The 18,184-nt window shown below is 47.2% G+C and overlaps 1 protein-coding gene across 1 annotated transcript in view; it reads left to right on the plus strand.

Moving 5' to 3' along the window:
- The window catches only part of ttn.1 (titin, tandem duplicate 1), a 253,662-nt gene that overhangs the window by 204,669 nt on the left and 30,809 nt on the right, over positions 1 to 18,184 (plus strand). Inside the window, exon 186 of the mRNA XM_056612257.1 lies at positions 64 to 17,367. Coding sequence (XP_056468232.1) covers positions 64 to 17,367 — 17,304 coding nt within the window. The remainder of the gene's footprint in view (positions 1 to 63; positions 17,368 to 18,184) is intronic.

Consider the following 18,184-nt stretch of genomic DNA (forward strand, 5'->3'; position numbering starts at 1 on the left):
TATGGGTACTTTTTATACCAATATATCCCAAGTTTCCATAACAACTATATCTGTGTTTTTCAGATGTACCTGGACCTCCAGTCAACCCAAGAGTCACAGACACAACCAAGACCACTGCCACTCTAAACTGGGGCAAACCCCTTACCGACGGAGGTATGGAGGTCACTGGATACATTATTGAGCACAAGAAGGAAAGCACAGACGATTGGGTAAAGGACAACCCCTCATCGCCACTCAGAATTACAGAGTTTGTTGTTGCCGGACTGGAAGTGGGAGTTAAATACCACTTCAGAATTAGTGCAGTGAATGCAGAGGGAGTGGGAGAAGCTGCAGCGACTCAGGAGTTGGTGGAGATTGTGGAGCGTGCAGCAGAGCCTGGCCTGGAGCTGGACATTGAGCTGAGGAGAACCCTAGTGGTCAGGGCCGGCTGCTCCATTCGCCTGTTTGTGCCAATCAAAGGACGCCCTGCCCCCTCAGTCACCTGGACAAAGGAGGGAGGTCCTGTACCGCGTGCAGTCATCGACAGCACGGAGTCGTTCACCATGCTGCTTATCCCCGACAGCACCAGGATTGATGCCGGAAAATATGAGCTCAACCTGGAGAACGAAGTTGGAACCAAGACCGCTGATATCAATGTCAGAGTTCTGGACTCCCCTGGACCTCCGATAAATCTCAAGCCAATCAAGATTGATAAAGAGAGCATCACTATTCAGTGGGAGATGCCTCTTATTGACGGTGGAGCCAAAATCACCAACTACATTGTTGAGAAGAGAGAGTCAACACGCAAGGCCTATGCTACTTGTGTCACAAAATGCCCGACCACCTCAGTTAAGATTGAAGATCTGGGAGAGGGATGTGAGTACTACTTCAGAGTGCGTGCAGAGAACGAGTACGGTATTGGTGATTCGGTTGAAACTACTGATCCAATCCGGGCATCCCAGGCCCCAACTCCTCCAGAGAGCATTATTCCTACTGACATCACTAAAACCTCAGTCAGTCTGACCTGGACGAAACCCAGACACGATGGTGGAAGCAAAGTCACTGGATACGTACTTGAGGCTCAGAAGAAGGGAACCGATCAATGGTCCCATGTGAACACAGTGAAGACTTTGGATTTCACCGTGAAGAACCTCAATGAAAATGAAGAGTACATCTTCCGTGTCATGGCTGTCAATCATTCTGGCAGAAGTGCTCCCCGTGAGAGCAAGGCTATTGCCATCAAAGACTCCACTACCCTGCCTGAGTTTGACCTGCGTGGTGTGTGCCAGAAGACCGTCATTGCCAAGGCAGGAGACAACATCAAGGTTGAGGTTCCAGTCATGGGACGTCCCAGACCGACGGTCTCCTGGCTGAAGGATGGTGGAGCTTTTAAAGTCACTCAGAGAACAAACGTGGAATCAACTGCTGCTACAGCTATTCTGACCATTAATGAATGCATTAGGGCTGATAGTGGCACATACACCATGATCGGAAAGAACATTATGGGCTCTGTGTCTGACAACATCGTTGTTAAAGTACATGATGTCCCTGGGCCTCCAAAGGGACCAGTTAAAATAGTTGAGATAACCCGGACCTACTGTGTCTTTGCCTGGGACACTCCAGACAACGACGGCGGAGTTCCCATCAACAACTATGTGGTTGAAATCAGGAACACTAATTCTCAGACATGGGGTGAACTGTCTTCCTCTGTCATCCGCACCATATTCAAGGCTGTTCGTCTCACCACTGGATCAGAATATCAGTTCAGAGTGAAAGCCAAGAACAGATATGGTGTCGGAGCTCCCATCACATCAGAAAGTGTTGTGGCTGCTTATCGTTTCAAGGTTCCCGGGCCACCTGGCACGCCTATGGTTGTTGCTTTCACTAAAGAAACAATGACAGTTGGCTGGAACGAGCCTGTGTCCGATGGTGGAAACGAGATCATTGGATATTACGTAGAGAGGAAAGAGAGGAGCAGCATCATGTGGCAGAGGGTTAGCAAGACTATGGTGAAGGGCAATCTCTTCAAAACAACTAACCTTGAAGCTGGGGTGGCCTATGAGTTCCGTGTCTTCGCTGAGAACATGGCTGGAGTCGGTAAGCCCAGCAAGGCATCAGAAGCCATGTTTGCCCTGGATCCTGTGGACCCACCGGGCCAGCCTGAGCCTCTTTACGTCAACAAGAATGTCATCACCATTCAGTGGACCAAGCCTGAATATGATGGTGGCTTCAAGATCACCGGCTACACTGTGGAGAAAAGAGACCTGCCTGCCGGTCGCTGGATCAGAGCTAACTTCACCAACATCATTGAGACGACCTTCATGGTGAGTGGACTGACTCAGGATGCAGCCTACGAGTTCCGTGTTTTTGCGAGAAACTCTGCTGGTTCAGTGAGCCTTCCTTCTGACCCATCAGATCCAATCACTTGCAAAGATGACATTGTTGAACCACGTATCATGGTTGATGCAATCTTCAAGGATGTTGTTCTTTTGAAAGCAGGGGAGAATTTCAAGCTTGAAGCCGACATTGCAGGTCAACCAATTCCATCTATGGCTTGGACCAAGAATGGGAAAGAGATTGAGAACACAATGAAACTGGATATTAAGTTTACTGACCTTACAACCACCTTGGTCAACAAAGATTCTGTCCGAGCAGATGGAGGTGAATTTGTTTTGACTGCCACTAATGTTGGAGGATTTGCTAAACACATTTTCAATGTCAAAGTTCTGGACCGACCTGGGCCACCAGGGGGACCACTTGTGGTTTCTGATGTGACAGCTGACAACTGCATCCTGACCTGGACTCCACCAGCCGATGATGGGGGAGCCAAGATCGAAGCTTACGTCATTGAGAAACGTGAATCAACCAGACTGGTATGGACCAATGTGGTGTCCGACCTTCAGTTCACACAGTTTATGGTCACCAAACTGCTCAAAGGAAATGAATACATCTTCAGAGTGATGGCAGTCAATAAATATGGAGTTGGAGAGGCCCTTGATTCAGAGCCCACTCTGGCTGACAACCCATACATATCACCAGACGCACCGCAGAACCCTGAGGTCACCGCTATCACCAGAGATGCAATGTTTATTATGTGGAAGGCTCCTCAGAGCGATGGAGGTAGCACCGTTACCAACTACAACATTGAGAGAAAGGATAAAATTGGGCTGCGGTGGGTCAAATGCAACAAGAAGAAGGTCAAAGAACTGCAGTTCAAAGCAACAGGCCTTGTCGTAGGACATGAATATGAGTTCAGAATCATTGCTGAGAATGCTGCTGGATTGAGTGCTCCAAGTGTGGCCAGTCCGTTTTATAAGGCTACTGATACCCTGGACCAGCCTGGGCCCCCATGTAATCCCAGAACTCTTGACACCACTAAGTCCTCCATCACTGTTGCTTGGAACAAGCCTGTTTATGATGGTGGCTCTGACATCACTGGCTACATTGTGGAAACCTGTGAACCATCAGAGAAGGAGGAAGATGAGGAATGGACCATTGTTACTCCAACAGAAGGACTTCTGGCCACCTCCTTCACCATTATCAATCTGAAGGAAAACCAGGAATACAAGATTAACATCTCTGCTTTGAATAGTGAGGGCATCGGAGAGGCAGCTTCAATCCCAGACAATGTAAAGGCTGAGGATAGGCTCCTCCCACCTGAGCTGGACTTGGACGCTGAGCTCCGCAAGGTGGTGAACCTCAGAGCGTGCTGTTCACTGAGACTCTTTGTTCCCATAAGAGGTCGACCAGCACCTGAGGCCAAGTGGACCAAAGAAGACGGTGAACCGGTTGAGAGGGCCACTATTGAGAGCACAACATCCTACACTTTACTTGTAATTGAAAATGTCAACCGATTTGACAGTGGAAAATACAACCTCACAGTTGAGAATGGCTCTGGATCCAAAACAGTCCAAGTCCAAGTGAAAGTGCTTGATACACCAAGTGCACCACAAAACCTTAAAATCAATGGTGTAACGAAGGAATCTGTCTCACTCATCTGGGATCCTCCAGTAAATGACGGAGGAGTGAAGATTAAGAACTACATTGTTGAAAAACGAGAATCCACAAGAAAAGCCTATGCCACAGTCAAAGCCAACTGCCATCACACCACCTTCACAGTTGACCCACTAGTCGAAGGATGCAACTACTACTTCAGAGTTTTGGCTGAGAATGAATATGGCATTGGGTTACCCATTGAAACAGGAGAGTCAGTCAAAGTATCAGAGAAACCACAGCCTCCAGGCAAAATCACTCTGAAGGATGTGACCAAGACCAGTGTCACTCTGTCCTGGGAGAAGCCAGAGCATGATGGAGGCAGCAGGGTTGGTTGTTATGTTGTTGAGATCCAGCCTAAAGGGGCTGATAAGTGGAGCCCATCTGTGATAGTCAAAGACACCGAGGCCACCATCAGCGGACTAAATGCAGGGGAGGAATACATGTTCCGGGTATCAGCTAGAAATGAGAAGGGAACCAGTGACCCACGTCAAATCGGCGTGCCTGTGATCGTCAAGGATCTTGTTATTGCTCCGGTGGCCAAGCTCTTGTTCAACACATTCAGTGTGCTGGCAGGTGAAGACCTAACAGTGGAAATACCGTATGTTGCCCGTCCTAAAGCAGCCGTGTCCTGGTTGAAAGACGGACTGCCTCTGAAGAGAACAAGCAGAGTTAATTTTGCTGCCACCGATAAAATACTGAACCTCACCATTAAGGAGGCTGCTAGAGATGATGTTGGCCATTACCTCATTACTCTCAGTAACACAGCTGGAGAGACAACTGTAGACATTGGTATTGTTGTTCTTGACAAACCAGGTCAGCCAGGTGGTCCACTTAAGGTCGAGGATGTGACAGCAGACTCTGTAACCATCTCCTGGAATCCACCAGAATACAATGGTGGATGTACAATCAAACACTACATTGTGGAAAAGAGAGACACATCAACAACCAATTGGATGGTTGTATCACCTAACCTAGCAAGGACTAAGATCAAGGCCAGCCGATTGAAGACAGGTTCTGAGTATCAGTTTAGGATCACAGCAGAGAACAGATATGGAAAGGGACCAGTTCTGGTCTCAGAGTGTGTTGTGGCCCAGTACCCGTACAAGCTCCCCGGATCTCCAGGAACACCTTCCATTTCTTCCTCAACCAAGGACAGCATGGTCGTAATCTGGAATGAGCCTGTGAATGATGGTGGAAGTACTATCCTGGGATACCATCTTGAACGCAAAGAAAGAAATAGCATCATGTGGGTCAAACTTAACAAATCTATTATAGCTGACCAAACCTTCAAGACCACTGGTCTAGAGGCAGGAATGGAATATGAGTACCGTGTTTACGCTGAGAACATTGTTGGAATAGGCAAAGTGAGCAAATTGTCTGAGGGAGTCATTGCTAGAGATCCTTGTGATCCTCCCGGCACCCCAGAGGCAACTCGTATCACAAATGAGTCTGTGTCTATTGTTTGGTCGAAGCCAGAGTACGATGGTGGTGCAAAAATTACAGGTTATGTAGTGGAGAAGAAGGACCTGCCAGAGGGCCGCTGGCTTAAGGCTAATTTCACAAACGTCATCGAGACAGAATATGTTGCAACAGGCCTCGTGGAGAACCAGCAGTATGAGTTCCGTGTAATTGCTAGAAACGCTGCCGGGGTGTTCAGCATGGCCAGCTACAGCACAGGCCCTATCACTGCCAAGGATGAGATTGAGCCTCCTAGCATCAGCATAGACCCAGGATACTCACAGACACTCGTGGTCAGTGCTGGAGATACCTTCAAGATTGATGCAGATGTTCATGGCAAACCAGAGCCTTCTATACACTGGATGAAGGGAGAGCAGGAGCTTGGAAATACGATTCACAGGGAGATCAAGAACACAGCCACACAAGCCTGCATGAATGTGAAGGAAGCAAATATTGAGGATGGGGGCCAATACATACTGCTGTTGAGGAATCCAGGAGGGGAGAAGGCCGTCACGGTGGATGTGGTCATCCTGGATAAACCAGGACAGCTTCAGAGCCTGCTGGTCACAGGAATAACAAAAGACTCATGCTGCCTTTCCTGGAAAGCACCACTACAAGATGGAAGCAGCAAAATATCCCACTACATTGTGGAGAGGAGAGAGACAAGCAGGCTGGTCTGGACGGTTGTTGATCAGAAGGTGGAGAATACTTGCCTTAAGGTTAAAAAGCTTCTTGAAGGAAATGAATACATCTTCAGAGTACGTGCTGTCAATCAGTTTGGAGTTGGGGCAGTTCTTGAGTCTAGTGCTGTGATGATTAAAGACCTATATGTTCCTCCCACATCACCCAAGAGCCTGGAAATTTCAGAAATTATGAAAGATTCAATGGTGCTCACTTGGGAAGCCCCCTCTGAAGACGGAGGCAGTCCTATCACTGGATACATCATTGAGAAACATGACAAGGAGGGGGTCAGGTGGACCAGATGCAACAGAAAGATGGTCACAGACTTGACATACAAGATCACCAGACTAATGGAGAGACACAGTTATGAATTCAGAGTTTTAGCTGAGAATGCAATTGGTGTTGGTGAGCCAAGCTCACCAACTGTCTTCTACAAAGCTCTGGATCCTATCTTCAGGCCTGGCCCGCCACATCACCCTAAGGTTACTGACACCACCAAATCATCCGTGTTCCTCTCGTGGGCCAAACCTATGGATGATGGTGGCTGTGAGATTCAGGGATACATTGTTGAGTGCTGCACTACAACAGAGACACCAGAGGTTCCACCTGAGATTGCAGTTGAAGATGAATTGTCTACAGAAAAAGCTGCTGAGTTATGGACCATGTGCACACCAGCAACTGGCATAAAAAATACCAAGTTTGAAGTGGAAAACCTGAAAGAAAATCAAGCCTACAAGTTAAGAGTCTGTGCCATCAATAAAGTTGGTGTTGGGGAGCATGCCGATGTGTCTGGGGCCATTATTGCTGAGGACAAGATTGAAGAACCTGACCTAGATATAGATCCAGAGCTCAGGAAGATTGTAAGTATCAAGGCCGGGGCTTCCCTCCGCCTGTTCATCCCCATCAGGGGACGGCCCACGCCCACTATCACATGGAACAAAGATGAAGCTGCACTCAAGGAGACTGCTCAGGTCGAGGTGACAAGCAGTTACACATCCCTTGTTATTGACAAAATGAACAGGTATGACAGTGGCAAATACACAGTGACAGCAGAAAACACTAGCGGAACAAAATCTGCATTTGTTGTTGTCCGTGTTCTTGATACGCCAAGTCCTCCTGTCAATTTGAAAGTCAAAGAAATTACAAACCGATCAGTAACACTGGCATGGGATTCGCCTCTTCTGGATGGTGGAGCCAAGATCAAAAACTACATTCTTGAGAAGAGGGAGAGTACCCGCAAAACATACGCTGCCGTGATAACAAACTGTCATGAACTCTCTTGGAAGATTGAGCCACTGCAGGAGGGCTGCAGTTACTATTTCAGAGTCCTTGCTGAGAATGCACATGGTGTAGGATTGCCAGCAGCAACTGTTGATCCTCTCAAAGTATCTGAAGTCCCTCAGGCTCCTAAGAACCTGATAGTCACAGACCAAACAAAAACCAGCATCGCTCTGGCCTGGGAGAAACCTGAGTATGATGGTGGCAGCAGAGTCCTACAATACTTACTTGAGATGCAAGTGAAGGGTCAGGATAAATGGTCTGGTGTTAACACATTTAAGACAATGGAAGCAACTGTTAGCAATCTTAACCAAGGAGAAGAGTATCTATTTAGAATTACAGCTATGAATGACAAGGGGAAGAGCGATCCCAAGGTTCTGGCCAGCCCAATAGCAGCCAAGGACTTGGTGTATGAGCCCGATATAAGGCCGGTGTTCAGCAGCTACAGTGTCAAAGTAGGGAAAGACTTAAGTGTAGACATTCCCATCTTTGGCCGTCCAAAACCAATTGTGAATTGGTCTAAGGATGGTGGCCCTCTCAAGTTCACCACCAGAGTCAACATAATCAACACATTAAAACAAACAACTCTGAGCATCAAGGAGGCAGTAGGAGATGATGGTGGAATGTACAGCATCAACGCTGCTAACTCTACAGGAAAGAAGGACACAACCGTAGAAATTATTGTTCTTGATAAGCCCGGCCCCCCATCTGGCCCTGTGAGATTTGATGAAGTCACAACACAAAGTATTACTATTTCCTGGGACCCTCCAAAGCATAATGGTGGCTCCCAAATCTCCAACTACATTGTCCAAAAGAGAGACACTACTTCAACAACATGGGAGAATGTTAGCATCAACTATGCCAGAACCACAATCAAAGTACCAAGGCTGAAGACAGGAGCTGAATATCAGTTCAAGATCATTGCTCAGAACCGCTATGGCAAGAGTTATGGTCTTGACTCTCATGCTGTCTTTGCCCAATATCCATACAAGGAACCAGGCCCTCCAGGTACTCCGTCAATTGGCTCTCTCTCCAAGGACTTCCAGGTGGTTGAGTGGCACGAGCCTGTCTCCGATGGAGGCAGCCCTGTACTTGGCTACCATCTTGAAAGAAAAGAAAGAAATAGCATCATGTGGGTAAAGATCAACAAGACTCTGATTCATGACACGTCATTCAAGAGTCATCCCTTAGAGGAAGCTATTGAATATGAATACAGGGTGTCTGCAGAGAACATCGTGGGCATCGGCAGGTGCAGCAAGATCTCAGAAGGCTGTGTTGCACGTGATCCCTGTGATCCTCCTGGCACCCCAGAGGCCGTCCATGTGACCAAAGACACCATTGTAATCCAGTGGACCAAACCTGAGTATGACGGAGGTAGCAGCATTACTGGTTACACTGTGGAGAAACGGGACCTGCCAGAAGGCCGTTGGATAAGGGCTAATTTCACCAACGTCATTGAAACTAAATTCACTATTAGTGGCCTGACTGAAAATGCACAATACGACTTTAGAGTCATTGCTAAGAATGCAGTAGGCACTATCAGCAAGCCATCTTACAACAGCGGACCAATAATTGCAAGTAATGAGTTGGAGGCACCTAAATACTCTATTGACCCTGCATTTACTAAGACAATCATCATTAATGCAGGAGAAACATTCAAGATGGATGCTGATGTCCATGGGAAGCCACTTCCCTCAATCCAGTGGATTAAGGACGAAAAGCCAGTTGAGAATACACTGAGGTTGGAGATCAAAAACTCTGACAACCATGCTATGATAACTATCAAGGATTCTGTCAGGGTTGACGGCGGTCTATACACTCTTCAATTGACGAATCTTGCTGGCACTGAGAATGTTCAGTTCAATGTTGTGGTCCTCGACAGACCAAGCCCATGCGAAGGACCTCTCTGTGTAACTGGAGTGGCTGAAGACCGATGCACATTGGCATGGCGGGCCCCTCTACATGATGGAGGAAGTACGATTAATCGCTACATCATTGAGAGGAGAGAGACTAGCCGCCTTGCTTGGACTGTTGTCACCAACAGCTGTGAAACCACCTACTTCAAGGTCTCTAAGTTACTGGAAGGCAATGAATACATGTTCCGTGTCATGGCTGGCAACAGTTATGGAGTCAGTGATTCACTGGAGTCTGCAGCCGTTGTGATGAAAACCCCTTATGTTCCACCTGGTTCTCCGCATGTCGAGGATGTGTCTCAAATTGCCCACGATGGAATGACAATCACCTGGTCTGCTCCCGAGAGTGACGGTGGAAGTGAGGTCACTAACTACATCATTGAAAAGAAGGACAGGACTGGAATCCGATGGATGAGATGCAACAGACAGAAGGTGACTGACCTCTCCTTCAGAGTAACCGGTCTCACCACTGACCATCAGTATGAGTTCAGAGTAGCTGCTGAGAACGTGGCTGGGTTGGGCGTACCAAGCATGCCAACCTCCAGCTACAAGGCATGTTATCCGAAGTACAAGCCCGGTGCACCAGTGTATGTGAATTTGATTGACTCCACCAAGAGCTCCCTCACAGTTTCGTGGGGTAAGCCTTTGAGTGATGGAGGCACTGCCATCCAGGGATACGTGGTAGAGGTCTGTAAGGTTGAGGAGGAGCAGTGGACCATGGTGACCCCACCTACTGGCCTACGTGTCAACAAATATGAAATCTCCAAACTCACTGAGGGACAAGAATACAAGATCCAAGTGTGTGCTTTGAACAAGCTTGGAGTGGGAGAACCAACAGCTATCTCAGGAACAGCTAAGCCAGAAGAGAGGGTAGACCCACCAGAGATACTCTTAGACTCTGAGCTTAGGAAAGGAATCACTTTGAAGGCAGGTGGGTCTGTTCGGATCAGCATCCCCTTCAAGGGAAGGCCAACACCTGAAATCCAGTGGACTAAAGATGAGGTTGAACTGACAGAGAAGGCTGTTGTTGAGAAGGCCCTCAATTACACCCAGCTGTCTATTGACTCATGTGACAGAAGCGACACAGGAAGATACATCCTTTCCCTGACTAACAGCAGTGGTACTGCGTCCGAGCATGTGTCTGTTAAAGTCCTGGATGCACCTGGTGCCCCTCTGAAGCTTCAAGTAAAAGAAATCAAGAAAGACTCTGTAACCCTTTTCTGGGAAGCACCACTCATTGATGGAGGCTCTAAAATCAAAAACTATGTCATTGACAAACGTGAATCAACTAGGAAAGCATATGCCAACGTGTCCACAAAATGCTCCAAGACAACATTCAAGGTTGAAAACCTCATTGAGGGTGCTTTGTACTATTTCAGAGTAATGGCGGAGAATTTGTATGGCGTTGGTCAGGCTATTGAAACCAAGACAGCCATCAAGGCTTCTGAAGTCCCACAGCCTGTTGGAAAAGTATTCCTCACTGATGTCACAAAGGTCAGTGCATCCCTGGCCTGGGAGAAACCTGAACATGATGGTGGAAGCAGGATTGCTGGCTACCTGATTGAGATGCAGCCCAAGGGTACAGACAAGTGGGGCGTCGCAACCAGCACAAAGACCTGCGAGGGCACAGTCACAGGTCTTACTTCTGGGACAGAGTATTTGTTCCGTATTGTTGCTCACAATGAGAAGGGAAAGAGTGAGCCTCAGCCACTTGCTGCACCTGTAATCGCCAGTGACATGACTATTGAACCCAGTGTTAAGATGCAATTCAGCACTTACAGTGTATTGTCTGGTAAGGATCTAAGGATCGATTTCCCAGTGCTCGGCAGACCCAAACCTAGAGTCACCTGGACCAAGGAGGGCCAATCTCTGAATGTTACTTCTAGAGTAAATTTGGTTAACACTATGACAACAACTGGAATTCACATCACTGAGGCTTGCAAGGAGGACTATGGGAAATATTCCATCACAGCAGTTAACACAGCTGGAATATTCACTGAGTCGGTTGGCATCATCATACTAGACAAACCTGGTCGACCAACTGGTCCAATTAAAGTTATTGAAGTGAGTAACACCTTTGTCCACCTGTCCTGGGATGCTCCGGAGTACACTGGTGGATGCCAGATCAAGAACTACATAGTTGAAAAGAGGGACACCACGACAACTACCTGGCAGACAGTCACTACCCAGCTCGCCAGAACTGCTGTTAAGATCACCAAATTAAAGACTGGGGCTGAATACCAGTTCAGAATCTTTGCTGAAAACAGATATGGAAAGGGCATGTCTCTTGAATCTAAGGCCATCGTCATCCAGTATCCTTACAAAGTCCCTGGGCCTCCAGGAACTCCATATGTGAAGTCTGCAACAAAGGAGATGATGATCATTGAATGGAATGTGCCAGTTAATGATGGTGGTAGTTCAGTTACCGGCTACCATCTGGAAAGTAAGGAGAGAAGCAGCATTCTATGGAACAAACTCAACAAGACCCTCATCAATGATACTGAATTTAAGATCAGTAACCTGGAAGAAGGTATTGGATATGAATTCAGGGTCAGTGCTGAGAACATTGTGGGTGTTGGCAGATGTAGCAAAGTGTCAGACTCCTTTGTGGCCCGTGACCCTTGTGATCCTCCTGGCACCCCTGAGGCTGTAAAGATCTCCAAGAACGTCATTAAGATCCAGTGGACCAAGCCACAATATGATGGTGGGAGTAAAATAAATGGATACATTGTGGAGATGAAGGAACTATCTCTCGCTGAGGCACGTTGGATCAGAGCTAACTACACCAATGTAATTGAGACTGAATACACTACCACTGGACTCACAGAAAATGAAAAGTATGAGTTCAGAGTCATTGCCAAAAATGCATCTGGTGTGTTTAGCGACCCCTCAGACAGCTCTGGACCTATCACTGCTACTGATGAGATTGAACCACCAAGGGCCTCTATGGATCCAAAATACAAGGATGTCATTGTTATCCATGCTGGAGAGAATCTTCTACTTGATGCAGATATACATGGCAAGCCACCCCCTGAAGCCCAGTGGCTGAAGGAGGGCAAGGTGATGGACAAAGTGCTCCGCGTTGAAGTTAAGAACACACAGAAACATGCTGCAATGCTGATTAAAGATGTTACCAAGCTCGATAGTGGGAACTATGACCTCAGCCTACAAAACGTGGGTGGTGTGAAGACCTTCCCCATTACTGTAAAGGTTCTAGATAAACCCGGCCCCCCAGTTGGACCCATCAAAGTTTCTGGAGTCATGTCTGACCGGTGTATCCTTTCCTGGTCAGAGCCGGCTCTAGATGGTGGAGCAAACATCACACATTACATCCTAGAGAAGAGAGAGACGAGCAGGCTGTCTTGGACAGTGGCTGCCCCAAGCATTAAGGCGCTCTACTATAAAATGGTTAACTTGATGGCTGGAAATGAATACCTTTTCAGAATCAGGGCAGTGAACAAATATGGTGTTGGTGATTACTTAGAGACAGAACCTGTTGTTGCCCGTAACCCATACACCCCCCCGAGTGCTCCTGGAGGTCCTGAAGGAAGTCAGATCACAAAGGACTCCATAGTTCTCTCCTGGACCGCACCAGAGCACACTGGTGGTATTGACATTGATTGCTATCACCTTGAGAAGCGTGACAAGGATGGAGTAAGGTGGACCAAATGCAACAGGCAGAAGCTCACCGAAACACACTTCCAAGTGACAGGACTTATGACTGATCACTTCTACGAGTTCCGCGTTGCAGCCGAGAACGAGGCAGGGATGGGAGAACTGAGTGAGCTCTCGCTGTTGTACAGGGCATGCGATGCCACCACGCCACCTGGAGCTCCCCACCACCCTAAGGTGACAGACTTCACCAAGTCAACCGTGTCTCTTTCCTGGGGCAAACCACAGTCTGATGGTGGAGCTTACATCAAGGGTTACATTGTGGAGATGAGGGAGTACACACCAGAGCCTGAGGAGGATGAGGCCGAAGTGGCCCCAGCAGTGGAAACAGCAGTTGAAAAGGAATGGAGTATGTGCACTCCGCCTGCTGGAATCCAGGCAACTAAACTCACTGTAAAAGATCTAAAAGAAGGTGGAGAATTCCAGTTCCGTGTTTGCGCTATCAACTCTGAGGGAGTGGGAGAGGCTGCTAATGTCAGTGGCTCCGTTGTCACAACAGAGAAAGTGGAGGCTCCAGAAATCGAACTACATGCTGACCTCAGAAAGGTGGTGTCTGTCCGCGCTGGTGGAACCTTACGTCTGTTTGTCACAATCAGAGGAAGACCAGAACCTGCTGTCAAATGGGAGAAAGTGGACGGCAGTCTGACTGACCGTGCTATCATTGAGGCAACCAGCTCATACACTATGCTTGTTATTGACAATGTTAATCGCTTTGACAGTGGTAAATATTCTCTAACCTTGGAGAATGATAGTGGAACTAAATCTGCCCTTGTTGCCGTCAGAATTCTTGACACACCTAGTGCTCCACAGATGTTCATCATCAAGGAGCTTAAAAAGAATTCAGTGACTCTTTCCTGGGATACCCCACTTACCGATGGTGGCTCTAAAATCACAAACTACATCTTGGAGAAGAGGGAGTCTGTCAGAAAAGCCTACACCACTGTGACAAGCAACTGCACAGCCAACTCCTTCAAGATTGAAGAGTTGCCAGAGGGAGGCATTTTCTACTTCCGTGTCTGCGCTGTTAATGAGTATGGCCAGGGACAGATGGTTGAAACTAAAGAAGTTAAGGTTTCTGAGGTGCCATTGCCTCCAAACAAAATCACCCTCACTGATGTCACAAAGACCAGCGTGTCACTTGCTTGGGAGAAGCCTGCCCATGATGGAGGAAGCAAAATTATGTGCTACAATGTTGAGTTTAAGCCTAAATCTGTTGATAAGTGGGGCACGGCATGCACAGTAAAAGTACCGGAAGCCACTATTCCTAATCTTACTCCTAATGAAATATATTCATTTAGAGTTGTTGCTATTAACGAGAAAGGAAAAAGCGAGCCAAAGGAACTAGGACTTCCTGTGACTGCCAAAGATGTTGCTATTGAACCATCTGTTAATCTGTTGTTCAACACATACACTGTGAAAGCCGGAGAGGATCTGACTGTTGAGGTCCCAGTAAGAGGAAGGCCTAAGCCTGTTGTTTCCTGGAAAAAGGATGCACTACCTTTGAAGCAAACATCATCAGTAACTATCCTAAATAGTGTGACTGCATCCAAGATCCTCATCAAGGAAGCAGGAAGAGAACATGTTGGCAAATATGAGATCACATTGGCCAACACTGGTGGCACAGTCAGTGCAGACATTGGAATAATAGTTCTTGATAAGCCAGGACCACCCAAAGCTTTCAAGGTGGATGCTGTTACTTCAGACAGCATCACGGTATCCTGGTCTCCACCAGATTATGATGGTGGCTGCTCTATCAGCAGCTACATTGTAGAGAAAAGGGACACAAACTCACAAGAATGGCAGCTGGTAGCAAGCAATGTTGCTAGAAATGCTTTTAAGGCTGGTCGTCTGACACACAGAGCAGAGTACCAGTTCCGCATCTATGCAGTCAACCGTTACGGAAAGAGTACGTATCTGGATTCTCCTGGAATCACTGCTCAGTATGACTCCAAACAACCTGGTCCTCCTTCTACTCCCATCGTAAAGCTAGCCACCAAGGCCTTCATGCTGGTGACGTGGAATGAGCCTGTCAATGATGGAGGTAGCACGGTTCTGGGCTACCACCTGGAAAGCAAGGAGCGCACTAGCATCCTCTGGAACAAGATCAACAGAGGCATGATCAAAGACACAGAGTACAAGGTCTCCGGCATCGAGGAGGGGATGATATATGAGTACAAAGTGTATGCTGAGAACATCGCTGGAATCGGTAAATCTAGTAAGGCATGTGAAGGTGTAGCAGCTAGAGACCCATGTGATCCTCCAGGCACGCCTGTCGTCACTGCAGTTACCAGAAAATCTGTTTCCCTGACTTGGACTAAGCCAGAGTATGACGGTGGAGCCAAGGTGTCTGGGTACACTATTGAATCCAGAGACCTTCCTCAAGGTCGCTGGACCAGATGCAACTTCACCAATGTGCCAGAGACCTACTATGACGTGACAGGCCTCACAGAAAACAGCCAGTATGACTTCCGTGTCATTGCCAAGAATGCAGCTGGATTATTTAGTGAGCCGTCAGACAATACTGGCTCCATCACCGTTAAAGACGATGTTGATCCACCACGCATCATGATGGATGTGAAATTCAGAGACACAGTTGTTGTGAAATCAGGAGAGACTTTGAAGATTAATGCTGATCTTGCTGGACGTCCTGCTCCTGTTGTGTCCTGGACCAAGGACGGTAAGGAGATTGAACTGAGAGCCCGTATCCAGATTATTTCCACAGAAACAAGCACCTCTGTCATCATTAAGGATTGCATTCGAAGAGACTCTGGCCAGTATACCCTGACTCTGCAGAACATTGCTGGAACTGTCACAATGCCAGTGAAATGTGTGATTCTTGATAAGCCAGGGCCGTGTGCAGGTCCTCTGCAGACCACCGGTTTGACCGCTGAGAAGTGTAATCTGTCATGGGGACCTCCTCAGGAGGCTGGCGGTGCAGAGATCACTCACTACGTCGTGGAGAAGCGGGAAACCAGCCGCTTGGCCTGGACACTCGTTAAAGGAGATCTCGTAAAAACATACCTTCAAGTCACGGGATTGCTCAAGGGCAATGAATACATCTTCAGGGTCTTGGCAGTCAATAAACATGGGCTGGGTGAAGCCCTTCAATGTGATACAGTCAAGATAACAGATCCATTCACTGTCCCCTTGGCTCCTTTCAGTGTTGAGGTCACCGAAGTAACTGGAGATTCAATGACTCTAACTTGGTCCAAGCCAGTCACTGACGGTGGAAGCCCCATCAGTGGTTACGTTGTTGAGCGACTTGAGAAGACTAGCACCCGCTGGATCCGTGTGAACAGGGAACCAGTGGTCGAGTGCACCACAGTGGCAAGAAAATTGCGCAAGGGCTTGGAGTATGATTTCAGAGTTTATGCAGAGAATGCTGCTGGCTTGAGTCCGCCAAGTCCTGCGTCTGCTTCACAAAGAGCAGTAGATGCTCTGGTTGTTCCTTGTCGCCCCACCAAGCCCAAGATGGTGAACTCTACTAAGAACACTGTGACCATTGTCTGGAAACCACCAACCGCTGACGGTGGTGCACCTGTCGTTGGATACAGAGTAGAATACAGAGAGTTCATTCACAGACCACAGCCTGAGGAGGAGGAGGAGGAATACTATGAGGATGAGGAAGAAGACCCTGAAACGCCAGAGGAGCTGGCAAGATGGATTGAAGCCATTCCTCTCACCAAAAGTCTTGAGTTCACCATCCCAGGGCTGAAAGAAGAAACTGAATACGAGTTCTGTGTTCTGGCTATAAATAAGGTTGGCATAAGTGTTAGGAGCATATATTCAGATCCAGCCTTTGCAATGGACAGAAGTGCAGAGCCTTCATTTGATGATGACCTTGATATGCGAAAGCTGCTTGTCGTCAAGCACGGCATTGCATTTACCCTGAATGTACCATTCAAGGGAAAACCAGTACCATCTGTTGTATGGGCCAAGGAGGGAGTCGATCTCAAGATTAGGGGAACCATTGAATCAACAGAATCCAGTACTTCCCTAACCATTGAGAACTCAAGCCGAAATGACTCTGGAGAGTACTCTGTCACCCTTGAATCTCCCCTGGGAACACCAACTATGCCTATGGTGGTCAAAGTGCTGGACTCTCCTGGACCTCCGGTCAATGTGAAGGTAACAGCGGTGACCCGGGACTCTGCTAGCCTCATCTGGGAAGCTCCAGAGAATGACGGTGGTGATATCGTGAAGGCCTACCATGTTGAGAAGCGGGAGGCCAGCAAGAAGGCCTGGGTATCTGTGACCAGTAGCTGCCATGCCTTGGCTCACAAGATAGAAGACCTGCAGGAAGGAGCATTCTATTATTTCAGAGTAACTGGAGAAAATGAATATGGAGTGGGAGTTCCCCAGGAGGCCAAGAATGCCACAAAGATAACAGGTAAATGGGGGTAATAATAAAGGATGCACAGATTGATCAGATACCAATCATTATAGGCCCATATAAGCCTCTAGCACTACATCACTGATGGACCGATCAACTTCAAATTTGATGATTGCAGGAGTCGATCACGTGACTCAAAACACATTCTGTATGTTCAGTCACTAAGACAATTAATGTTATTCCTGCTTTGACATATTTCTTCTTTAAATTGCCCATGATTCATAAAGGTGTCTTAACTTAAAGAGCAAGTGAACCCCCAGTTTCAGGTGGATTTTGAACACACGAGATAAAAAAAAAAAAAAGTGTGATTTGGGCAAAGAGTTCTATGAAGGAGGGGTGTCGTGTTGTCCCGATGGATACAACCTATGGCAATTTGATGATAGTATTCTAATACTGGCAATGTGTTTGAGTATATTAGTGAGCGGTGTTAAATGCTTCACACACCGTGGCGTAATACTTTAAGCCTCTCTCAGGTAGACATCAACCTCTTAACCCACAGAGCTCAACACACTATTTTCATTTATTTTAAACTTTGCTTACTGGTGATTTATGTTGACATTTTGGCAAAATGTATTTGTCCCAATGATACATTCATACACTTATTTACAACTTTCCTTGTGTGCAAAACTCCCTAAATAAAGCCCAATAATTAATGCTTTAGGTGCTTATACTACCGTTGGTTAACAGTTGGAGTTGTCTGACTGAAAGACAATTGTTCATCAAATATGTCACCATAAACTATCCCTGACTTTATTGACTATTTAAAATCAGATGTTTTAAAGTATGCAACCACCTGCAACGTGGTTGTATACTT

Source organism: Gadus chalcogrammus, chromosome 16 (assembly GCF_026213295.1).
Source record: "Gadus chalcogrammus isolate NIFS_2021 chromosome 16, NIFS_Gcha_1.0, whole genome shotgun sequence".
NCBI lineage: Eukaryota > Metazoa > Chordata > Actinopteri > Gadiformes > Gadidae > Gadus > Gadus chalcogrammus.